At 50.6% G+C, this 24,519-nt stretch overlaps 2 protein-coding genes and 1 long non-coding RNA gene across 8 annotated transcripts; all 3 read right to left on the reverse strand.

Moving 5' to 3' along the window:
* Positions 1-352: 352 nt before the first annotated feature.
* Positions 353-3,154, reverse strand: LOC116664756 (keratin-associated protein 12-2-like). The gene is made up of 2 exons (XM_032483337.1): positions 3,139-3,154; positions 353-1,024 (listed from the first exon to the last, which is right to left on the reverse strand). The coding sequence occupies exon 2, from the start codon at positions 978-980 to the stop codon at positions 633-635; it is 348 nt and encodes a 115-aa protein (XP_032339228.1). The 5' UTR covers positions 981-1,024; positions 3,139-3,154; the 3' UTR covers positions 353-632.
* Positions 3,155-6,325: 3,171 nt separating this feature from the next.
* Positions 6,326-7,319, reverse strand: LOC102509035 (keratin-associated protein 10-12-like). The gene has a single exon (XM_032461511.1). The coding sequence runs from the start codon at positions 7,258-7,260 to the stop codon at positions 6,628-6,630; it is 633 nt and encodes a 210-aa protein (XP_032317402.1). The 5' UTR covers positions 7,261-7,319; the 3' UTR covers positions 6,326-6,627.
* Positions 7,320-14,517: 7,198 nt separating this feature from the next.
* Positions 14,518-22,574, reverse strand: LOC116657879. Of its 6 annotated transcripts, none has more exons than XR_004313057.1 (8): positions 22,136-22,574; positions 21,846-21,883; positions 19,495-21,270; positions 17,456-19,349; positions 17,075-17,209; positions 15,912-16,026; positions 15,677-15,808; positions 14,518-15,302 (listed from the first exon to the last, which is right to left on the reverse strand). It is a non-coding gene; the product is annotated as an uncharacterized LOC116657879 (long non-coding RNA). The 6 variants fall into 6 exon arrangements; XR_004313043.1 differs by having other exon boundaries at positions 19,495-20,735; positions 21,003-21,883; XR_004313085.1 differs by having other exon boundaries at positions 19,495-20,177; positions 20,530-21,883.
* Positions 22,575-24,519: the final 1,945 nt, after the last annotated feature.

Consider the following 24,519-nt stretch of genomic DNA (forward strand, 5'->3'; position numbering starts at 1 on the left):
GTCCCTTATATGTGGAATCTAAAAAAAAGGTACAAATTTATTTATAAACCAGACATAAATTCATAGACAAAGAAAAAAACTGTGGTTACTAGAGGGGAAAAGGAGGGGCAGGGATAGATCAGAAGTTTGGGATTAATAGATATACATTACCATATATAAAATAGATAAACAACAAGGACCTACTGTGCAGCACAAGGAGCTCTATTCAATTTCTTGTAGTAAGTTGTAATGGAAAAGAAACAGGAAAAAAAAGTATGTGTATGTATCACTGAATCGCTTTGCTGTTTATCTGAAATTAACATTGTAAATTGATAATACTTCAATAAGAATTAAAAAAAATGGAGGGACACACTGCATTGAGAAAGCATGATTTATTTGTCACACATGGGGTGTGGCTTCCTGCCGGAGACAGAGAGGGACCCTGGGAACCAGGGCTTCCAGAGGGGATGCGCAGATTCATAGAAGGATCCAGATCATCCTGCCACGTTCTCGCCCCAGAGTTCAGAGGGTTGGTTCATCATGCGTTTTTCATCTGCCACGTGCAGAACCTGGAGGCCCATGGAGGACTCGTTCTGGGAGGGGCACAGGTATGAACTCATCTGCACAGGGGGCAGCTGGGAGGAGGCTCACGGTCAAAGGCACGAGGGGGTGCTACAGGAGGTGGGTCTGCAGACCAGGGTGGGGCAGGGGGGCTGGTAGCACCCGGAGGACTGGCAGGAGGGGGCCACATACACGACCTGTTTGTAGCTCACGGGCACACGCACAAAGGACTGGCAGGAGGGGGCCACACCCACGGTGGGCTTGCAGCTCACGGGCAGGCACACGGGCCTGCAGCTCACGGGCACGCACACAGCTGGCTTACAGGTCAGGGGCACATAGCAGGACGCCTGGCAGGGCCTGGCCGTGCAGCAGGACGCCTGGCCGGAGCTGGGCACGTAGCAGGCAGCCGGGCAGCCGGAGGAGCAGCTGGTGTGGCACATGGTGGCTTAGGGCTGGGCTGGCGTCGGGAGGAGGGCGGTGATGTCTGCAGCCTCCCTGCCCGGGCGGCCTTTATACCCGGGCCGTGGGCGTCCCAGCAGCGCAGAAGCTCACCTGCTGACTTCCTCGAGGTTGTTGCCAACATCTTATTATCCTGGGACGCACTTTCCTGTATTGTTCTTCACCACAAATTAGTTTGGCTTTGAGGCCAATTCCTCCTCCTGTAAACAGGATGTTCTGGTCTGAATTTACGTGGGGTGTGTGTTGTTCCTCCGGCCATCACTGTGCCCAGCACACCCTTGCATGGACTCAGAGACATAACCTCTTACTCCTTTAGATCTCGTGATGTCAGCGAAGACTTTGAGGCAATACTGTATTTTGAGGGTTTTTTGCAGAGGACAACGCCGAAGCGGGAGCCTGTGGGACAGCGCTGGCCTGCTGCCTGTGTGGGAGCGGAGCTCTGTGGGCACAGCCCGCCTGCGTGCTTAGCATCCGGGGCCGCTCCCCCGGCCACGCTGAGCTGTGCTGAGGGAGGCCGCGTGACCGCAGAGCCTGAGAGTCTCGCTCTCTGCCCTTTACAGAAAGTTTGCCGGCTCCTGCTTCATAGTAATCAGTATAAGAGCTGATTCGTTCATGCAACAAATTACACTACGTGCTGGCGAGGGAGATGCCCCCGCCGCCTGAGCCTTCCAGGGCAGTGAGCAAATGAGTGCATGAAACATTCATGCATGAGATGATTCCAGAGGGGCTGAGTCCCGGAAAGGACGGCAGGCTCAGCAGATGGAGAGAAGTGGGGAGCTGGTGGGTGGTGTGGGGGCCTCAGCGGGGAGGCGGCGCTGAGCTGGCTCTGCGTCCAGAGAAGGGGTCGGGGCGGCGCTCCAGGCAGAGGCAGCCAGGGGGCTGTGAGGACACGGCTGCAGAAACGGGCAGTTCCAGGGGCAGCGGGGAATCCCACAGCTCGGGCTGACAGGGTGCGGGGGCCGGTGGAGGATTCCGACCGTGGGAACCGAGGAGCAGGCGTCACCACCCTGGGCTGATAGAGGGAAGGCTCGGTGGACCTGAGGACACGTCAGTGGAAATCATCCAACCTGATGAAGGGGGACAAGGAGCTAAGAAAGACGGGGAGGCCTGTGAGACAACATCAGAGAGGCTAACGTGCGAGTGATTTCTGCCCGGGGAGGAGAGGAGAATGACACTGAAGTATAACAGAACTGGGAAGAAACAGCTGACAAAATTCCCAAATTTGACTTTTTAAAAAAAAATTCCAATCGACAGATGCAAGAATCTCAGAGCACACGCCCAGGGCCCCAGCGCACGCGGCACAATGTGAGGACTGGGGACCCAGGGGGCTGACACCTTCAAGTGCCTGCTTCTCCGTCTCAGCGCTGAGACCGTGCACCCGTCATGGGCTCCTTCTGAATCGCCCTGAGGGACCGCCTGTGCACACGGGGCTCCCGCCGCCCCCGGGCGGTGGCAGGACTGGTCATCAATCAGTTACGAGGGGGTCCACGTGAAACACTTAACTCAGCCCCGGCTCGAAGCTGGAACCCCGTCGCTGTGATCATGGCAGTAGTGTGGCTGCAGCTCCCAGTGAGGAGCCCAGCCCTGTGGAAGAACCTTCTGGATCACTGAGTTTCCAAATCAAAGTGGGGGACACTGTGCTTGTGCGGACAGACACAGGGTCTTTACAACTGGGGAGGACCCTGAGAATATGATGTGAGACTTCTGTCCCCACATGATGGCCCTTCCCTATCCAACCCAGGCTCCAATTACAGAAGTCACAGGACCACTGTGTCACTGGGTGCCTCCCGCTGAGAAGGAGCTTCCTGAACTGGGTCACTTCCACCGGGAACTCCAGGAAGAGACTGTGGAGAAGGACGAGGAGGAAAAACAGCAGGCGGCCAGGAGGAGGGCACTCACATGCCTTGTGGCCAGGATGCCATGGCCTGGGCGTAAAGGTCACCCAGGGGAGGAGCCTCCAGACCAGCCCTGTACTCAGTCCTGACCCCACCTCAGCGCCTCACCAAGTGCCACACTAGCTGCTCTGCGGGCTGCCGGCCGGCCTGCCGTGCGCCCAGCCCCTGCCGGGAGACTTGCTATGTGTCACTGAGCAGCAGGCCTGTCGTGTGTGTGCCTGTGAGCTGCAAGCTGACCACACACCTGCCCGTGAGCTGCAAGCCCCTGTGTGTGTGGCCCCCTCCCGCCAGTCCTCCGGGTGCTGCCCGCCCTCCTGCCCCGCCCTGGTCTGCAGACCCATCCCCTGTGGTGTCCCTTCCTGCTGCTGAGCCCAGGCCCTGCCGGGACCCCTGCCCGTGTGTGGGTCAGAAGCAGCCAACTCTGAACTCCCAGGGGGCGGCCCAGACATCGTCCTCTCCACACCTTCCGTGCCCAACGAGACTGCGTCGCAGCGAGGCTGCTCGATCCCAGCCGGCCAGGCCGAGGGCCTCGTCCCCGGCGGGGTCACCTGCCCGGCGCCCACGCCGGCTGGGACGGCGTCCAGGCTCGGCAGCCTCCTGCACCGAAGGTCTAGTAAACGTCAGAGCGCAATGCTCGCGGAGCAGTGTCTCTCCCCCCTCGTCATTCCCTAAACTGCTTCCTCCAGGGGTGGTTCCCCCGGATTCTAGAAAATTCCTTTTACAGAGCAGGTCAGGTCACCAGATGGCCATGTGGGTGACCAAGCTCGTGCTGAAGGTGAACTCCCAGCGCTCAGGCGAGGGACCCAACTCTGTACCCTGACCTTACAAGACCAGTCCTCACCCTGCTCTGGGTGGACCGAGGGCATTAAGGTCCTGAACTTACCCCTTTTGTGTAAAATGTCCTTCTGTGCAGCATTGATAGGTGGCGCTCACACCACTAAATTAAACCAGGATGCTCTGCAGACACGCAGGGCTCCTCCCCCTCCCCGTGGGTGGGAAAGAGCCTGGCGGGGCGGGGAGGACTTCTGTGGTTCCCCAGGGATGCCATGTCCTGCCCTCAAGACCTGCGATACGTCCCCTTACACGGCAAAGCGACTTTGCGGACGGGAGTAAATTGAGGGCCTTGCGATGGGAGATGCTCTGGGTCCTCCAGGTGGGACTGATGGGGGGCGAGGAGACGGCCACAGAAGGGGAGGCCCCAGGAGGGGGAAGCAAGACTCGAGGCCACAAGCCGAGGATGCAGTGCCTCTAGAAGCTGAAAGGACGGGGGTCACACTCTGCCCTGGAGCCTCCGGGGGAGCCCGCCCTCTCACACCCCAACTGTGGCCAGGAGACTCCCTTCCCATTCTGCCTCCACGGCTGGGGGACAACACTTTTGAGCTGCTTCAGCCACGTTCGTGGTCACTTTTACGGCAGCCACAGGACGGCCCGCTTCTCGGTGGCACAGCCCCCCACTTCCACACTCCGTCTGTGATCCTTCAACTGTGTGGTGACCTTCAGGGTTGTGGGTGGAAGTGGGGACACAAAGGGCAGGAAGGAGAGCCACGCGGGGGCTGCGGAGCCGGCTCCCCGGCCCTGCTGCCGGTCTCGGAGCCCATTCTCCCCCTCGGGGCTCTTCCTGCCCTGTGCCCCCAGCCGGGGGAAGAGCCCCTCCAGCCGGACCTTCCCTCCTCGGTCACTCGGAGGCTGATGGTCTTCCTGCCCAGGTCTGTCCTGCTCCAGGCTCTCTCCCCTGGCCTGAGTCCACCCTGCCCTCTCTCCCGCGAGTCCACACCGGGGCCACGGGGACTCTCGGGCGGCATCCCCCTTGGCCCACACCTGTGCCCCCTCCCCGAGCATCCAGCACAGATTCTGGGCATCACGGCCCGGGGCAGTGGTGGTCCTCCCTGCAGGGGACTCTGCCGCCCTCGTGGTGACCCCCTGGGAGCCCCCTCCCTTGCCTGCAGAGGATGTAAAGGCCCCAGTCCTCCCTCCTCAGGGACAGCTTTCTCCAAGGACATGCTCTCCAGAGCTCAGCACCCCAGGGCCTGGGTCCCTGACCTGCAAGCACCCTCTTCTTGGCCTCTCCACCCTCTGCAAGGGCCAGAGTTGGGGACGGGCTGCAGCATCCTCTTTGGGCTATCATGCAAAGCACCCAGACTGGGCGGCTTCAACCGCACAAATGCATGGTCTCACAGTCTGGAGGCCAAGGTGTGGGAGGCTGGTCCCTTCCAAGGGTGGCAGGGAATCCGCTCCATCCCCTCTCCTGGTTCCCCATGTTTGCAGGCATCTCTGGTGTCCTTGGCTCTAGGCACCACCCTGATCCCCGCCTGCATCTTCTCCCGTCTTCCCTCTGTGCATGGCTCTGTGTCTGCAGCTTCCTTTTTTATAATGAGGACACGGTCATGTGACCTCTGGATTGGGTCCCACCTTCCAGGCCTCATTTTAACTTGATCAGATTTGCAAAGATGCCATTTCCAAGTAAGGTCATGTTCAGAGGTATTGGGATTAGGGCTCCAGCATGTCTTGTTCAGGGAACACGGTTCAGCCCATCACAGGGGCCGCTCGAAGCTGCAAGACTGGTCTGGCCCCTCCTTTGCACACCACATGGCTGTGCCATGGCTTCCTTTGTTCCGAGGAGAGTCCAGTTTGAGGCAGGCCACACTCCCATCCGGAACCACAGCGATCGCAGGAACACTGCGTGTGGGATGCCTGCGCTATTCCGGGAAGGGGAAATCTGGCCCAGAAACCGGGGGGGGGGGGGGGCTGCCCTAGGAAGTGCCAGCTCAGCCCCCGTGGTGTGAACACAGGCCCCTCCAGAGCGTGGGCGCTGGGCCACCCTGGGCACAGGGCCGGGGGCGGGGGCGGAGATGCCGGGAGGAGGCATCAGCCTCGGCAGAAGGAGGCACTGCCATGCCAGGGTGCCTGCGGGAGCTGTTTGGGAACTGAGAAATAGTCTAGGAGGTGCACCACTGGGGAGGCCGCCCTGAGCGAAGCCACATATCTAGAAAGATGTCATTGTGATGTCACGTGATCCCCAGGATGCGACGTGCAGAGGGAATCCTTACAGCACCCACTATGCCCAGCACTTTCTCATCCTTCATTCAATTCAAATCAAACCTCCTCTCCAGCCCTGTTTTTTTTTGTCTCCTGTATCCAAGCCAAGCCATTTGATGTCATGTCCTGGCCTTGCCCACGCCCTCCCGGACACTCCCAGGAGCTGCCTGCGCTGTCCACCAGATGGGAGGAAGGCTTCACGGTTTACTCTTGTTTCATGTGGTACCTTGGTGGGCGGCATCTGTGAGTGGCCATTGTCTACATCTCAGTCACGTGGATGACAAAGGTGTCACAGTGACCCTGATCTGGAGGGTCTCAGCATTTAGAATTGTCCTTGTGTTACAAACATGTGCTAAATAAACTCTCCAAAGTAAAGACACCGTCATCTCGACTGATTCTTTCCTTTCATTTATCTCATTTTATTAATGATGGCAGTTGACCTTTGACACATGGAATATAAGAACCCAACCGTGCAGAAGAGGGCTCCCAGGGCCGGCAGTCCCCCCACGGCTGGGGGGTTTGAGGGTGGCATGTTCAGGTCCCCTCTAGGCAGCAGCTGTGTGTCCACCAACGAGAGAGGGGAGGTCCTGGTGCCAGCAGAGGGGCTCCGGGGCTCCTGAGAGAGGACAGCTGGGCTCAGGGTCAAAGCCAGAAGCTGGAGAGAGGCCGGCAGTACAGCCAGTCAGCAGCTGGACTTCTAGGCTGAGTCGGAGACACAGCAGGCCGAGCGGGAGCACCTGGGGTGGCAGAGCAGGGACACGCAGGAGGCCGGGCGGCAGCAGCTGGGCTGGCAGGAGGGGGCGGGGGCACAGCAGGCGGGTCTGCACACAGGGCGGCAGAGCAGGGACACACAGGAGGAGGGTCTGCAGCAGGACGAGGGGCAGGGGGTGGGCTCACAGCACACGGGCCTGCAGCACACGGGCGTGCAGCACACGGGCCTGCAGGAGACAGGTGTGCAGCACACGGGCCTGCAGCACACAGGCCTGCAGCAGAGGGGCGCACAGCAGTCCTGCTGGCAGGGGGAGGAGGTGCAGCAGGAGGGCTGGCAGCTAGACTGCGGGCAGCACAAGGCTGTGCAGGAGCTGGTGCAGCCTGATTGGCAGGTGCTGGGCTCACAGGTCAGCTGGCAGCAGGGGCTGGGCTCACAGCTCACTGGGGCGCAGAGGAGGGTCAGGCAGCGGGGCTCGCAGCAGCGGGGCTCACAGCAGCTCTCTGGGCAGTCGTCCACCTGCCAGGAGGAGCCGGTGCAGGAGTCACAGGAACCGGGCAGGCAGACCCGGCTGCCGTAGCTCAGGTCGCTGGAGCAGGTGGACAGGGCGGAAGCGGCCATGGTTGGGGTGTGAGGCTGGAGGAGGGTGTGAGTGTGAGTGTGTGAGTGTGTGTGTGAGTGTGAGGTGCTGGGGCTGTCAGCTTTTATACCCCTCCCGGGTGTGCGCGTTGCCCCAGCGGGAGGAGGCTCCCACGCCCTCCCTTCCGTGTTGATGTTTGGAGCTGGGCGCACGGGACCCTGTTTAGTGCTGGTGTGTTTTCTACAATTAGGTTTTACTCACTCAACACGTGAGTATTTTGCAAGAATCTGTTTTCCCATCTGTTCTTTGGCTCCAGAAAACTTGTAGAGAACATATGAGGCAAGTTTCTGCCAAGTGTCATGTTCATGGAGGGGCTGGGCGTGAGACACGCTCCCGGCCACTAGCAGCCCCTCCCCAACACCGCCTGCACCTGTGTGACACCCTGACGGGGAGAGGTGCCCAGAGCTGTGGCAGCCAAACTACAAAGCACCTAAGAAGAAAGTTAAGAAGATAAGTTGGGAACAAAATAGTAAACCTGACCAATGGACACACACCTCGTATGTCCACTGGGACCCGAGAGAGCTGTGGGCAAGAAACTCAGGGCTGTAGAGTCTCCACTTCCCCTGGGTCAATCCAGCACTGATGTGATTTCAGTCAGAACCCAAAAGGAATCTTTTTGATGTGCAAATTGGAGATATTGAACTGCCAGAAAATATCGCAATATAAAATCAAAGAGTCTTTAAAACAGGGCGAGATACAAAAGCATCAAATACATCCTCAGTTCAGATCCCCAATTAGCATATAAAAAGCTACTCGATTTCATTAAAAATTAAAGCTTCTCAGATTAAAACATAAATGTTCCACCTGTAACACCAAGCAAGGTTTTCAGCGCCGGTAACGCCCTGTGCTGCTGTGAGTGGGGGTCTTGCTCTTAGAAATCGTTAGCAGGCGTGTGTGTGTGTGATAATGTACAATATTAAAGTTACCGTTTTAACCATTTGAAAGTGTTCAGTGCAGTGGCATTTGGTACAGTCATCCTTTTATGTGTTGTTGGCTGTATGTCTTCTTTGGAGAAATGTCTATCGAAGTGCTTTGTCCATTTTAAATTGGGCTGTTTGTCTTTTTCTTGATGAATTACAGGAATTCTTTATGTATTCTGGATACAAGGCCCTTATCAGAATTATGATTTGCAAATATTTCCCCTCTTTCTGTGGCTTTCTATTTTACTCTCTTGATACTGTCCTTTGATATATAGAATTTTTTAGTTTTAATGAATTCTAATTTATCTATATTTTTTGTTGTTGCTTGTCCTTTTGGGCTTGTATCGAAAAAATTATTGCCAGATCTAAGGTCATGCAGATTTACCCCTATGTTTTCTTCTAATAGTGTTAGTGTTATAGCTTTATCTATTATAGTCAGGTCTTTGATCCATTTTGAGTTAAATTTTGTACATGGTGTGAGGTAGGGTTTGACTTCATTCTTTTGCATACGACTATCCAGTTCTCTCAAAGTCATTTATTAAAGAGACTATTCTTTTCCCATTGAATTGTCTTGACACCCTTGTTGAAAATCAATTGACCAAAGACATGTAGGTTTATTTCTAGACCCTCAATTTTATTCCATCAATCTATATGTCTACCTTTATGCCATTACCACTGTTTTGATGACTGTAGCTCTGTGCTAAGTCTTATTTCTTCCTTTCACAATTTGGATGTCTTTTATTTCTTTTTCTTGCCTAATTGCTTTGGCAAGACCTTCTAGTATAATGTTTAATAGAAATGGTGAAAGTAGGCATCCTTGTCTTACTCTTGATTGTAAGGGGAAAGTTTTCAGTCTTTCACTTTTGAATATGGTGTTAGCTGTGGTTTCTTTCCTTTTCTTTTCTTTTCTTTTTTTTTTTTTTTTTGTAATGCCCTATGTTATACTGAAGAACTTCCATTCTAGTCCTAGTTTGTTGAGTGTTTTTATGATAAAATATTGTCAGCTTTTGTCAAATGCTTTTTCTGCATCAATTGAGATGATCATGTGTTTTTTTCCCTTTCAGTTCTGTTAATGTGGTACATTATACTGATTGGTTTTCATATATTGAATTACTCTTGTGTTCCTAGGATAAATCCCACTTGGTTGTGGTGTATAATCCTTTTAATTTGCTGCTGTATTTGGTTTGATTGTATTTCGTTGAGGTTTTAAAAAATCTTCATCTCTAAGGATTATTAGTCTATAGTTTTCTTTTGTTGTCTTTGTCTCTAGCTTTGATATCAGGATAATGCTGACTTAACAGAATGAGCTAGAAAGTGTTCCCTCATCTTCTATTTTTTTTTTTTTTTGGAAAACTTGATGCTAATTTTTCTATAGATGTTCAGTAGAATTCAGCTTGAAACTTCCTGGTCCTGGGCTTTTCTTTTGGGGGAGGGTTTTGACTGCTGTTGTAATCTCATCACCTGTTTTATATGTGTTCAGATTACCTGTTTCTTCTTGAGTCGGTTCACTCACTTTAGATCCAAAGATACAAACAGATTGAAAGTGAAAGGATGAAAAAGATATACTTTGTGCAAAAGTAGCTGAAAGAAAGCTAGATGGCTATAATAAAATCAGACAAAATAGACTTGGAGTCAAATATTATTGTAAAAGACAAATAAGGGCACTAAATATTGATAAAAGATCAATTTACCAAGAAGCTATGACAATTATAAATACATATGCACCTAGCATCAGACCCTCAAAATATATGAAGCAAAAATTACAGAATTGAAGAAAGAAATAGACAGCTGCAGTATTACAATAACAGTTGCAGACTTTAAAAAGGCATCTCCACTAATAAAAAACGAAGTAATACAACTAGACCAAAGATCAGCAATGGCATAGAGGGCTTGAAGAATGCTGCAAACCAGCCAGACCTAACAGGCGTATACGAAACGCTCAGCTCAACAACAGCAGAACACGCATTTGTCTCAAGTCCACATGGGACATTCTCCAGATTAGATCATATGTTAGGCCACGAAACAAACCTCAAGCCATTTAAAAAGACTGAAATCACACGAAAATATCTTCTCTGATTACAATGGAAAGAAACTAGGAATCAATAACACAACAAAAACTGGAAAAATAACTCAATAAAAAAGCTTAAAAATAAAAAAAAAGTACTTAGAGCTGTGCCTGAAAAAACAGAAAGAAAGAAAAACTGGAAAATTCATAAATAGGTAGAAGTTAAACAACACACATTTAAACAACAAATGGATCAAAGAATAAATCACAAGGGAAATTAGAAAATACTTTGAGATGAATAAAAGTGAAAACACAACAAACCAATGCTTATGAGACATTGCAAAAACAATGCTCACAGGGAAATTTATAACTATCAACACTTAATTTAAAAAGAAAAAAGATTTAAATCAATAACCTAACTTTACACCTTAAGGAATCAGAAAAAGGAAAGCAGACTAAAGCCAGAGGTAACAAAAAGGAGGAAATAAATGTTGGAACACAGATTAATGAAACTGAGACTAGAAAATCAATAGTGAAACCCTAGAAATCAATCAGTGAACCAAAATTTGGTTCCTGAAAAGAGCTACAAAATTGACAAAACTTTGGCTAGACTGACTAAGGAAAAAAGAGAAGTCTCAAAACTACTAAAATCAGAAACAAAAACAGGTAAATCTCTGCTGACCTTACATAAATGAAAACGATCACAGTTGCCCCTTGAACAACACAGCGGTTAATCCACATGGCCTTCTATTTCTGTGGTTTCTCTGCATCTGTGGATTCAAACAACCATGCATCAAGTAGTTCTGTTTCATTTACTGTTGAAAACTATCTGTGTATAAGTGGACCCACGCAGTTCAAGCCTACATTGTTCAAGGATCAACTGTCTGTGAGACTAGTATACATCAAAACATTAGAAAAGCTAGATACAATGGAGAAATACATGTAAACTCGCAAACTACCTGAACTGTCGACTTTCCTGGTGTTACTTCTTCAAGCTACTGTTTAGTGCCTTTTGATTTCAGCCTGAATTATCGTTTCTTGTAGGGCAGGTCTGCTAGCGATGAACTCTTTCGATTTTTATTTATTTGGAAATGTCTTAATTTTGCCTTCATTTCTGAAGAATGCATTTGTAGGGTACAGACTTTTTGGTTGACAGTGTTTCCTTTCAACATTTTAAACATGGCATCCTACTCTTTCTGGTCTCACAGTTTCTGATGAGAAATTGGCTGTTAACTTTCTCTTTTGCTGCTTTCTGTCTTTGAATAATTTAGTTATAATGTGTTTCAGTGTGGATATTTTCAAGTTTATTCTACTTGGAGTTCATTGAGCTTCTTGGATGTGTGGGTGCATAGCTTTCTTCAAGTGTGGGAAGCTTTTGGCCATTAGTCCTTCATATATTTTTTCTGCTCCTTCCTCTCTCTTCTCTACTTCTGGGACTCCTATTAAGTGTATGCTGGTGTGCTTGACTCTGTCCCACAGGTCTCTTAAGTTCTGTTTATTTATCTTCATTCTTTTTTCCCCCATCTACTCCTCAGGCTGGAATATTTCAATTGACCTAGTGTCACGTTCACTAATTCTCTCTTTCGCCTGCTTAAATGTGCTATTGAGCCCCTCTAGAGAAGTTTTCGTTTTACTTATTGTACTTTTCAACTCTGGAATTTCTATTTGGTTCCTTTTTATATTTTTCTTTATTGATATTCCTTATTTGGTGAGAGATTATTCTCTTGGTTTCCCTTAGTTCTTTGTTCACAGTTTTTTTTTTAACTCAGAGACTATATTGAGAGAGTTTTGTCTAGTAAGCCCAATTCCTGGGTTTCCTCAAAAATGTATTCTACTAATTGCTTTTTTTACCCTGTGAATGGGCCATATTTTCTTCCTTCTTTGCATGTTTCATAATTTTTGTTGAAAAATGGACATTTTGAATATTATAATGTAATAATTCTGGATATCAGATTCTCCTCCCTCCCTCTCATTTATTGTTGCTGATTGTTGTAGCTTGTAATTTATTTATAGTGACTTTTCTAAACATTTAAGTTCTTCTATTTTGCTGCAGTTTGTTTTTTCTTGATGAAGAATTCTTTGGTTGTTGTAAACATTTGACTGTTTTCTGGAGTTCAGATAAAGATGATTCTAATAGTTTTGCTAATTTCCTCAGTGTTTCTGTGAAGGAGTGGGCCCTTAGATTTCTCTATTTCCTATGTTTTTTCTGACATCACTCTTGGCAAGCACAATTTTGAGGGCATTGACAGGAGGGTGGAATTAAAATTACTTTGTTATTATAAGGTATTAACACTACCTGTGAGTTAGTGTAGTGTTATTTGAAAGTGAACTTGGATTAACTATAAATGTATATTGCAAACTCTACGATAACCACTAAAAAGGGGGGAGGAGAAGAAGTGTAACCAATATGCTAACAAAGAAGAGAAAAAGGAATCATATAAAATGCTCAGTTAAAACCACAAAAGGCAGGAAAAGAGTGGAAGATAAAAATAAAATCAAAGAACAAGGGCAATAAATGGAAAATATTAACAAATAAGACATTAATCCAACTACATCAAAAATCACTTGGCACATCAGTGGTCTAAATGCACCAATTGAAAGACCAATTGTCAGAGTGCAGCAAAAAATAAGAGCCAACTCTGTGTTATCTACCAGAATCTCATTTTAAATATAAAACCACACATAGAATAAAAGGAAATGGACGGAGAAAGACATACCATGTTACTGCTAATCAAAAGAAAGCAAGATTAGCTATAATAACTTCAAAGAAATCAGATTTCAAAGTAAGGAAAGCTATCAAAAATAAAGAAGGATATTACATAATGATAAAAAGGCCATCTCTCCAAGTGTATATAGCAATTATTAGCATATGTGCTCCTAGCAACAGAGCATCAAAACATGTGAGACAAAAATGGATAGAATGGCAAAGAGAAATAGATGAACCCACTATCAGAGTTGAGGATTCAACATCCTTCCATCAAAATGCACAGGTCCACAGGCAGAAAATCAGAACAGACATAGTAGGTGATACAAAGATATTTACTCTTTGTGTCCACTCCCACCTGTCCATCCACATGGCTGTTCCCAAGACTTCCTAGCTGCCAATCTTCCCATCTTTCTCCTTCCGAGCCATTTGCCACTGCCTATTAATCTACGTGCACTCTACCCTCAGACCATCTGTACCTCCCAAAGTTCTGCTCATTGGGAGGATTTTCCTGATCACTCTTTCCAGGCAATCCCTTAGGAGCACTGCCCCACCTGCCAAGCCTACTATTTATAAACCAAGCTTGTGCTTTTGCCCTCTCCAAAATCTGATTGTAAAAGATCTTCCATATGATTATAGTTGAGGGAAAGCTGCTGGTACAGCAATGGTAGGAGCCATTGGGGTCTAAGCTACCTGTTCATGCAACTTGCGTGGATCCCCTGGCCTCAGTCTAACCATGGGCTGCTGCTGGATCCTCCCAACCTTATGATTTGGTGGGTCTGACAGAACACAGCTCAGCATGGGCAGTTTTGGTGCATGGTGCTCAGATATTCTGTTTCTATCAGAGATGAGGACCTGCTTTTCAAAAGGTATATTCCCCCCTACTGCAGGTGGCATGGCCTTGCTCTGGAACCCCAGTGTCCTGAATTGTGAGCCTACCACTGGACCTTGTCACGAATCCATATAGTATCTTTTCCTACCACTGATAGTTTCAATACCATACAGTCTGCTGGCCCAGCAGGGCCAGCTCGCTCTGGACTTGAACCTGCTGCAGACTCCTTTTTTTAAGGGCTTTACTCAAAGCTGACAGTCTTTGCGTTACCTCATATGTGGGTCAAATTCATGTTTCCAGGTATAGAATATGTGTTATCTTCATCATACAGTGCTGCCTGTCAGGCACTGCACTTCCTTCTTAGTGGTGAAAAATACAAGACACGGTAATTTACCCTTTACCTTGAAGGGGGTGTCCTAGCATGCCCCAGAATACTGGACTCTTGAACATTTTACTTCTGTGGCTGCTTTCTGAATCTCTGAAGAGTTTATCTCCAGTACTCTGGAACACATGTGTCTTACCAAAGCTCCCAACATACTAGCCACTTCTTGCTCATGAGGGTCCAGTAGTCTCACAGTAACGATCCAGGGGACCAGGGTGACGTTCTGCAAGAGGTCTTGATGGTTCAGATCTGTTTTGATATGTTATGTCAGCTATAAATATATAGCTTCGCTTGTTTTTTTTTTATTTTTTATTGATTTATAATCATTTTACAAAGTTGTGTCTCCTTCGCTTGTTTGATATGGATGTGAACTCTTTACGATCCTCTCCTATGATAGGGATGGAAAAGTATATGTCGACTAAAAAAAGGCACAACCAGAAGTTGAGAGTTATGTTTTATTCAGCAGATTTTCTGAGAACTCGAGCCCCAAAATTGACCTCTCAGATCACTATAATAGACTGCTCCAAAGAGGCAAAGGAGGAGCCAGGATGTATAAGAGTTTTTGCAACAAAGACCAAATAGTTGGAACATCAAAAGATAATTGTTAATTAAAGAAAGCCAGACCTCTCAAGTGAAGGAATTTAGCGCTTTCGAGACGTGAGAAGGTGCAAAAGTCTGGGCTCACTGAAATCACTCCTTTGATGAGCACCTTAGCTGTCTAGGGCCAGTGTCCTGTTCTTTTCCACCCTGAGTTCCCCAGGGTGCACTGCTGGGGGTGGCTGCAGAGGCCAGACTCACAGTCAGCGGTGGCTGCAGTGTCTGATGACTTGATGGCCACCACATCCTTTGTTTACTGATCCGGCTGCAGTATTTCTCATTTACACATGCGCTCACCAAATCGGCAGGTGCTTACTGTGCATTGAATCCTGGGTGAGTCCTGGGTGAGGCTGCTCCAGCAAATACGGCACGTCTGTCACAGCAGCTGCAGCTGGGGCTGCTCCTTGGCTGAGTTTGCAGTAGTTCACCGTCATTTTCAGGATCTGTCTGGGTGTTTCAGGGGCCGCACTGGTGAAAGGAGATGTTATGGGAACCACCCCAACATCCTCCTGGTCTTTAAAGCAGCACTAATTTCAGTCATTATTCCCAGGTTGCAAGGCTGATTCTGAGTCAGTATCTTGACCTGTGGTGGGGGAGGGAGGGGGAAAGCAGATTCAGAGGCTTCACCTCCACCTCTCTTAATATGATCATTCCTTCCAAAGCCTAGAAATCAATGTGGGGGGTCTTTTAAACACCAAGGACATCCATTCCCACTATACATCCAGGGACACAGGAATGACCACTGGGATGGTCTGTGGGCCCAGTGGACTCACTCTGGGCTGAGTGTTGGCTACACTAAATACCTTCCCCATGTTGACAGGGAGCCCATAATGGTGTTTCAGGACTTGAACTCTGTGCTCAGCAGTCCTTGAGATGCTGGGGCAGTTCCCTTCCTCAGTGAGCTGCTGCACGAGTCAGTGCCTGGGGGGAAGGGCTGGGGTGGCTATTACCACATACTTGTGTCTTGACTGTAGGAGTCTTCCTTCTGGGGTGGGAGCATTTACATCAAGGAAATGGGCAAACACCGCAAACCACGACCTTTTTTTGGAAAGCCGGTTTACTAGCCTATCACTGCATTTCCTTCAAAATCTGTCAAAACAAAACAAAACACCTTCTCCCAAACCCTAAAATAACAGAAGTCAAAGCTTGTCAATCAGGAAGGGGAGGGCAATCGCCTCAATAGAAATCTGACCTCTTGCTTAGTTCCTGGACCGGAGCCAGTCCTCCGCCTGCAGCATCTTGACTATGTCTGATGAGAAGTTGTCAGCAGTGTAACAGCCAGCTTGCAGACATTCAATGCTTGACTCCTGCAACGTAGCACAGGTCAACTCCGGGCGGCTCCAGCAACCTGGCTGGCTGTCCAGCACTTCCCCGGAGGGAACCTGTGTTCTAAGAACCACTTCCAGCTACTCCCTGTAAGATTTCGTTCACTGAGGTCTGCCTTTCACCGCAGTTCCCTCTACCTAATTTTAAAAAATTTCCTCTATGAGTAATAGTTTCATTAGGTTTTGGTTTATCCTTTTCTTGTTTCTTTAATGCAACCAAAAATCCGTGTGTGTTTATTCCCCCTTTTCACACAAAAGGCAGCGTATTAGACACACTGGTCGGTACCTTGCCTTTCTCCTTCCCCATATACCCTGGGGACCACTCCGCAGCGGTATACGGAGACCCCCTCACTGCTTTTTAAGGCTGTGTGGCTCTCCGTATGTGAACATAACACAGTTTTATTGATGGAAAGCTGATTTTCCTCCGGTACTTGGCTGTTCTGAATAACTCAGCTACGAGCAGACATCGTTTACTGACTTTGCTGGTGTATCTTTGCAATGAATTTCTACAATTTGTTTTATTATTTATTGTTTATCTCTGGACCAAGAAGTAATTTTCCCTGATCCTGTCAAACTCCCCCGTGTACTGGGTTGCTCCATTTTGCACTCCTGTAGGGCATGAGAAGGCCAATTTTTTTTTGTCCAGTTTTTCCAACTGCACATGTCATCAAGATTTTGACTTTTTGTCATTCTGGCAGCTGGGAAACAGTATCTTTTGTAGCTTTTAAAATATTTACCTTCCTCTTAACATGAGTTTGAGCATCTTCTTGTATGTTCAAACCCACGTGCGTGTCTTTTTCTGTGAATTGCTGTTCATGTCTCCCGCCCATTTAAAGTCTTGATGTGCTGGTCTTTCCCTTCCCTGACTTCTGGCAGCTCTTAAATATTAGTGATGAAACACATTTTCTGTGGTACAAGTTGTAAACATCTTTTCCTAACTTGTTTTTTGTCTTATACTTTCCTTATGGCATTATTCTTTCTATCTATCTATCTATCTATCTATCTATCTATCTATCTATCTATCACTTACCATCTTTCTATTTTAATGTAGAGCAAAGGGAACAAAAGATAGTTGAGGAATTCTACAGCTCACTGATGGTTCTGTCTCTCTTATTTTAATTCAAGTTTCTTTACTGTGCAATCAAATCCAGTTCTCGGCCGTTGGCTGTAGAGAAAAAATAAGTGCTCACTGAATGGAAAAATGCATAAAATGCTTTATTCCAGTTGGAGAGCCTGTTTCTAGTTCCCATAAGTGTCACCTTAGAGATCTCAATCGCCTTCACCTGTACAAGGGGGTAATGATGCCTGTTGGGCCAACACCGTGGGGCTGTGCCCAGATGCTCTCAGACCCCATCCCCCACACCCGTGCGCCTCCTGGCTTCTATGTGGGTTTGCCTGGGACAACCCTCACCTGCAGGTCTCCTTGGAGGACCTCCTGGAGGAGTCACTTTGCCACACATCTTAGCAAGTCTGCAGTGCGTGGGGATTTCCATCCTCCCGGGCCCCACTTCCACCAGCCCAGGATGACAGGTGCACCCCCAGCTTCCGTTCTCTGAGACGTGACATACGCACACTCGGTGCCCCCCTGGGATCAAGCTGGTACTTGGCCTTCTTCCGGTTCCTGAGCTGGTTGTCCGTCCCGGTCCCTTACCAGGCTCTCCTGGAAGCACTTACTGAGTGCACGACTTGTGCTCCTGGGGAACCTGCCTCACCGCCGGGCCGTGAGGATGGTGACGTGACAGTGTGCGAAGAGCTCTGTGTACAGGTGACCGGGCACCCCTACCACCACAGCCGAGCTGCAGTCAGTGTGACGGCTGCCCGGCACTGCTGCCCCTGCCCGGGCCTGTCCCCGCCTCACCTCCCTGCCCACGCCTGAGCGCCGAGGACCTTCCATGATGCCACCTCCCGGCCCCTCCTTGCATTCAGAGCCTCACTCTTCGAGGCTCAAATAACTTCACCTTCCTTTCAAATCCTTCCTCAATCCGCCTCCGCCCAGCTGGTGTTTCTCCCCTCTGAATTCCCATGAAGCGTCTCCCCTGGGCCGAACTGTGTAGTTCTTAAGTACAGACTATCTTGGTTTTTAATCTATTTCAGGTATAGAAGTCTGGTCTCTCTAACATGACAGCACACATCCTGTCAAGATGCTTAACTGCTGTACCTCCCGGACTCACAGCCACATTTTAACATCTCTGAAATGGGGAGACATTTTCTAAATGATGGCATAGCGTAGTTCAGGTGGCAGCCACTACTTTTGGTTAGATGTTCATAAAATGATAGAGTATCTTACTGTGCGTGAGGTCTTTAGTCTTGAGAAAACATGGCCTGTCTAGGCCGTGTGTGTGCACACGTGTGTGTGTGTTCCTTAGTACTTTGCCCCAAATGGGTCCAGTCTGAGCATTAAACACCCTGTGATGTGAATTATCTGAAAGCCTCAGGTAAAAGAAGGTGCCTAAGTGATTGTAGCCTCATCAGATCACTTTTTGAGTTTCAAAAGCAAGAGCAAGCCCTTCAAAGCCAAACGCATGTCCTTAAGTCAAATAGAAAAAGGATATCCCAAAGGAGGAAGCATTGGGCACTAACTGTATACAAGCACCATGTCTCGAGACAGAGGTACAAAATTAACAGCCTGGCCCTGAGTCCTCGGAGCGTGCAGCCGGAGAGCTGGCCCGGATCAGGACAGAGGAGCCAGCGCCGGAAAGGCGCGAGCCCCGGCCTCTCGGCTCCATCTCCCAGCCCGGCAACGTGCATGAGCAGTCGGAGCTGTCTACAGGGGTAGTAGCAACAGGAGTTCTATTGTTGACAATTATGGGGGCAGACGAGCCGGCTCCTCACTGCTGGATTTGCGGTGCCAGGGTGGGGAGCAGGGCGGGGAGGACAGAGCAGGGAGTCAAAGGTTTCTGTTGGGTTCCCCACCCCCAAATCCCCGGAGCCCAGCCTTACACAACCAGTGGGGCTCAGATTTCTCTGGGCGGCCAGCCCTCTGGGAAGCCTGGCGGGAGCAGCTCTTCCTGAAGGAGGCAGTGGGAGGGTCCCCGCATGGCCTCTGTCCTGTGTCCGGCTGCGGGGTCAGTGGATGGAATGCAGCCGGGTGGGTCTGGCCCCAGGCTGAGGATTTGCAGAGCAAGGGCCACGAGGAGGGAACCGTTCTCATTTCTCAGGAGTCTCACCCAGCAAATCGGGTCAAAGGCTTCACGTGTCCACCCTCAGGAGTCCGGAGCCTCCGGGGCCCCGGCCAGGGCGTTCTTTCCTGGGTACGTGCTGGTCCCTGAGCTGACCCAGCAGACCTGGGAGCGAGGCTAACTCACCTGGAATGTAAATATTTGTGCTCAGGTGCTGAGTTCATACCAACATCAGTGATACTCGGTGTGCGTTCTTGTAAAACAGGAAGAAAACCAAAACACTTCTCGGGTAAAACCCAGCTCTGTTTCACGTGGGGACACCCGCTCCCACCTCCAACAACAGATGATTATCTCATCAGAGAGAGAAGAGTTTTCCAGTGAAATCTTCCTGCCCTTTCCACCTCCATGTACTGGCAATCTTGCCGCCCTCAGCCGGGCAAAGAGAAGGATAGATCAGGAGGGAGGCCTAATTTAGAGTAAAAACAAAAGGGAATCAATCAAACAAACAAAAACTGGGGTCCAGAGAAGCCGAGCTTCTGCCTTTATGTTGCCTAACATGTTAGCAGACCACCCCCCACCCAGGACTCCAAGATCGCCCAGGGCGCTCGGTCACAGCGCAGGGCTCTGGGACGCACAGAACCCGGACACTCAGCCTCAGCAGGGGAAGCTGGCCCAGGAAGCCGGTCAGTGGTCACCTCCTGTGTCTTTACAGCAGGGCCTTCAGCCCTGGTCTCTTCTGATCAGATGACAAAGCCTCCGTGTAAACTCAGGTGCATCCTAGGAGCGTTCCCCTGCAAATCACATGCTCCCTGACCAACCCAGGTTTCATAATGTCTTTGTCTCCTGTTATAAGAAGTCACATGGGAGGCCCTCCATTTGGGCAGTGACCCAGTGATGCCATCAGGGACCCTTGCCTTTTTCATGTCTCTGCTCCACCCTCTTCAGGTTGGCTTTCATCCCCCAGGATATTGCTTCATGATTGTATGGTGGCTGCTACAGCTCCGGGCATTGCTTCTGCAGTTCAAGGAGGAAGAAAGAATGGGAGAAGGAAGAGTGGTGCCTGTTGCCGGGAAGTAAAAGCTTTCTCAGAAGTCCCAGCAGATTGCTGTTTATGTCTTGTTTGCCAGAAGAGTTAGGTGACCACCCTTAGCTTCAGGTGAGTCTGAAAAGGTGAGTACTTTTGCGGCACGTGTTACCTGCCTGGACATAACTGGAGTTCTGTTAGGATGCGGGGAAATGGATACTGGGTTGGCGATTAATGGTGCCTGCCCCTGTGGGTCAGTGAGGACACCAGGATCCCTCCCCGGCGGTGAGGTGTGCGCTTTAAGAAGCTGTCAATTCCTTGTGGGGAGGGACTGGCACGTACCATCCAGCCCTGTTTTCTCTGTGTCTGGCAAAAATTATAGTCTTAATTGCTAAACTCTCCCACTCTTCAGGGACTGTTAAGAGAACTTTTGCTTTAAAGAACTGAGAATGTCAGACACTGGTGTCTTTTGGCAAAATTAGGTTCTGTCCAGCCCAGCTGGAGAATTCCACGTGCTGGGAACAGAAGACACAGGAGGGCGTGAGGCTCTACAAGGCAAAAGGAAGAGATGGGGCTTCTTTAGCATGTGAGTTCCCCTTGATGGGGAAGAGGGTACCAGGGCCCCCCAGGGTCCCCCGCCCCACATGCCCAGGTCTCACCCTGCTTAACCCTGATTTCAGACCAGGCCCTGTGGCTTTAACCACAGTCAGTGGGAAAACCACGCCCCTCACAGTGAGGACATTCTGGATCCAACTTCCCTGACCCAACTCTATCCCTGAAGAGGAAACCTGAATCCCAGGTTGTTGAAAACTTACAGTGAAATTTGGCAAATGCTGACACAGCCCTGGTGACACGCAACACTGCACTGGGCGACCCGCCTGCAGCCCGGAGGAAACTGAGGCTCTTACTGATCTTGGCAGCCCCCCGAGTCCCCAGTTTGCACCCACACACGTTCTCCCAGACAGGACTTGCGCGGGACTGTGGTCCACATCTCCTGGGGTGTGGTCCCTGCTCCCATCCACTTCTGTGGGCTCTGTGTTTGGGTGACTTGGCTACTTGGCTGGTTCTCCAACACAGCATCCTCTGGTCACCATCATAAAAGCAAAGGGACAGACAGACAGGCAGACAGAGATAGAGACAGAGAGATGGGGAGAGACACACAGACAGAAAGAAAGGAGAGGGAGCGTACTCTTCCTCCTGTGGACCAGGTGCTCTGCTCCCCCACTCCTGTGTGTGCTGCCCAGCGCCTGCCGCAGACGCGGGGCTGCTGCTCCCTGATGGGTTCAGAAGTGCGATTCCAGCTGCCAGGGGACAGCCATCTGCTGTGCTCCATGACTCCCAGGGATTCCCAGGGGGCACGGCCTCTCAGGCGTGGGGAAAGCTCCCTCCCCGGCACGTCAGAAGGCCCAGGTACCTCCTCTTACAGCGAGACATGAGGCTGGGCTTCGACCCAAAGTCCACATGAAGAATGGCCTAGTGGTTATGAATTCACATGAAAGACATTTTTCCCTCTACCCAGAACCAGCCCACAGCAGGGGCCTTTGCCGGCCGTCCCCTTCCCACGGTGGGTGGATTGCTCGTGCACCTGAGGGCACAGCCTTTCCAGACAGCAGCCTTCCGCACAGGCCTCCCACAGCCTCCCCCCTTGGAGGACTCACCACTCTTTCTCCTGCCTTCCGGCTCCACGTTGCTCCACCTGCACGTAAACACAGAGAGTTCCCGTCCCCACTGGGAAGGACAGTCCCCAGGGCTGCAGGAGAGACACCATCTCCCACTGGGCTTGGATGCCCCCAGGGTGTGTGTCTATGATTAATGTGCTCCAGGGCCAGAGTGACCTGGCCACCCCTCTGTTGTCCCGGTGACCATTAGGCTTAATTTAGGAGAGGGGAGTGGATGACGCCCGGGTGCTCTGGGAGGAGGTGATGAGTAGAGTGTTTGGGTAACCCACCTGTGCTCCGAGCGGGGACCTCGGGAGGAGGATGGCCAAGGAGGAGCTGAGGGGGGTTCTCCCTGCAGTCAGCGCCTCCGGGAGCCTCCTGGGTGCAGCTGCCCCGCCAGCTCCCTGGCCCCTTTCCACCTGCGTCTCTCCTCTTGCCACTTCTGGGGCCCCTCTGTTCAGTGTCGCTCATCACAGGTGGGGCCCAGGGGTGGGGTCTGCACTTGGGAGGGGAAAGGGAGCAGCCCAGGGCCCGCCTAGAGGAACCCATCCCCTGGGTTTCACCTGCACCCTGGGAACCAGCAGTTCTGGAATTAACCTCTCCGCTCAGGTGCTGACTGGTTCCGTGACGTTATGGTCCAGGGGTGTTTGCTCAGTTCATTCCATAAAATGAAAATAGCACTCCCATCTACTTTACGAGAACGGTGTGAAATGAATCCAGCATTTTAAAGCGCTGTAAAATATGCTGGAGCCCGGCTACAATTAAAATGCTATTCAGAGTAATGTCAGCTGGATCCGCCCAGAGAGGGCTGAGGCCAGAGGGCACCCCCATCCCTCGGTGGCTCCCTCCCCAGCCCTGCTTCCCCCCCACCCCTCCCCCCACCGGCCTGGAGGAAGGCCACCCGTCCATCTGCCCGGCTTCTGTCCTCCTCCTGGAAGGCCACCCACCAGTCTCTGTCTCCTCTGGTCCTGTACTGTCATCCAGGCTTTTCTGGTCTCATCAACATTTACAACTGGCTTATGGGGCCCATGGCTTCGGAGTGCTTCAGAACCACAGTTTGTACCCTAAATCTGGACCTGCTGCTGTAGAAAGATGGGGTCAACATGTCCATGTAGTGTTTGCTCTCGAAGCTGAGTTCAAGGCAATTGACAGTGAACTTAGGAGGATGCGGGCGGGTAGCAGGGTCTGTGACTGGGTCTGGGAAGCAGAACCTGGGGCTGGGCTGGCCCCAGGAGGGAGGCCTCGGTCTGGGGGACTAGACTTCCCCGCGGGAGCCCCCACAGAGAAGTGGAGGTCCAGCCTGCAGTGGCCGCACAGGCGGTTCCTGCAGGGCCGGGAAACGCCAGTGCGCGGTCTCTGCACAACACTGTGCTGATCCTGAAATGAACACACACTCCCTGGAGGTGGCTCAAGCCCCCAGGGCAGGTCACTTTCTTGGTTCACTGTGACATCCTGGTCCCAAACAGCAACTGCTGAGATCCCTTGGCCGCTCGGCCCGAGGAGATGGAATCCAGGGCCAAGGCCACGGGTACCAGAGGGGCCCTGGCCGCAGGTGTGCTCTTCTCCCTCCAGGGGGAGGCCCTCAGAGAGGGCCTATCTCAGGCATAAGCGGAGACTCTTGGGGTCCCCAGAGGGACTGCTGCACACACACCATGGCCCATGGGCCGGCAGCTCACTGTCATCCGTCCCAGAGGAGGGATTAGGCAGGTGAGAGTCGATCCTAAAGCCAAATTAGGTGTTTCTGTGGCTCTTAGGTACCAGATTTCTTCTCTGGGGCTTACAAGGGAGGCAAGGCCAATCCAGCAAAGATGGCAAAGTGAACACAGATTGTCTTCAGGACCCTTCCATTCCCTCCTGGCACTTTAAATCCCTCAGCCTTTGGAACCCAGGTTCTCCCCCAAACCTTCTTTTTTCTATACAGCCAGTGGGGTAGGAGGAGGGCAAGCTATTACTAATTCTCACTTAAGTGTAAAGGACTGATAAGGATTGTCATAAGAGAATCCCCTTTAACAGAGAAACTCATCTCTAAAAGTGGCCCCCAGGCTATTATTGGCCCTCACTCATTCCTCCACGGTCATTCATTTAATTTCACTGAAGAAGCAGACGAAATCCCCTCCCCTATGTGGCAGGACCCAGGACATGCTTTACCTCCGTGTGGGCCCCTGCCCCCACAAGGGTTCCCAAGGCTGAGGTCCTGCTAGCTCTGAGAGAGCCCCACTTAGATAACTGAGTAGAAAACAGGGGACAGCTAGAGGGCTGTCCTTTCCTCCCAGGAAAAGGCCAGAAGGGCTCCCTTGCCCCTTTGCAGTTCAGGTTACAAATCAGGATTCAGGGAGTTCAGAGGGAAGCCAACGGTAGGGCAGCTATTGGGATAACTCAGCCACAGCCAGATCTAATTTAAGGAAAAGCTGGGGGATCTTTAGCTCAGTGGCGAAGAGCTCCTGGAATTCGGGCTCCCACACGCACCAGCCACTGGCCTTTGGGCAACGTGTTTACTACCCCTAAGCCTCAGCTTCCTTATTCATAAAACGGGCTGGTGGCAGCCCCTGAGGTTTGCTGTGGACACTCACTGTGGTAAACGTATCAAGCACTTAGGACGGCGCGTCCTTCGTCTGGCCTCTGCATGGGCCGTGCTGCTCACCTGGGCAGGGACAGGTGTAGAGAGAACGCTGCA

This window comes from Camelus ferus, chromosome 1, assembly GCF_009834535.1.
Source record: "Camelus ferus isolate YT-003-E chromosome 1, BCGSAC_Cfer_1.0, whole genome shotgun sequence".
NCBI classification, from domain to species: domain Eukaryota; kingdom Metazoa; phylum Chordata; class Mammalia; order Artiodactyla; family Camelidae; genus Camelus; species Camelus ferus.

Excerpts from the sequence above, each read along its gene's own strand:
- LOC116664756 (XM_032483337.1), bottom strand. The coding sequence starts at position 980 with ATGTGCCACACCAGCTGCTCCTCCGGCTGCCCGGCTGCCTGCTACGTG.
- LOC102509035 (XM_032461511.1), bottom strand. The coding sequence starts at position 7,260 with ATGGCCGCTTCCGCCCTGTCCACCTGCTCCAGCGACCTGAGCTACGGC.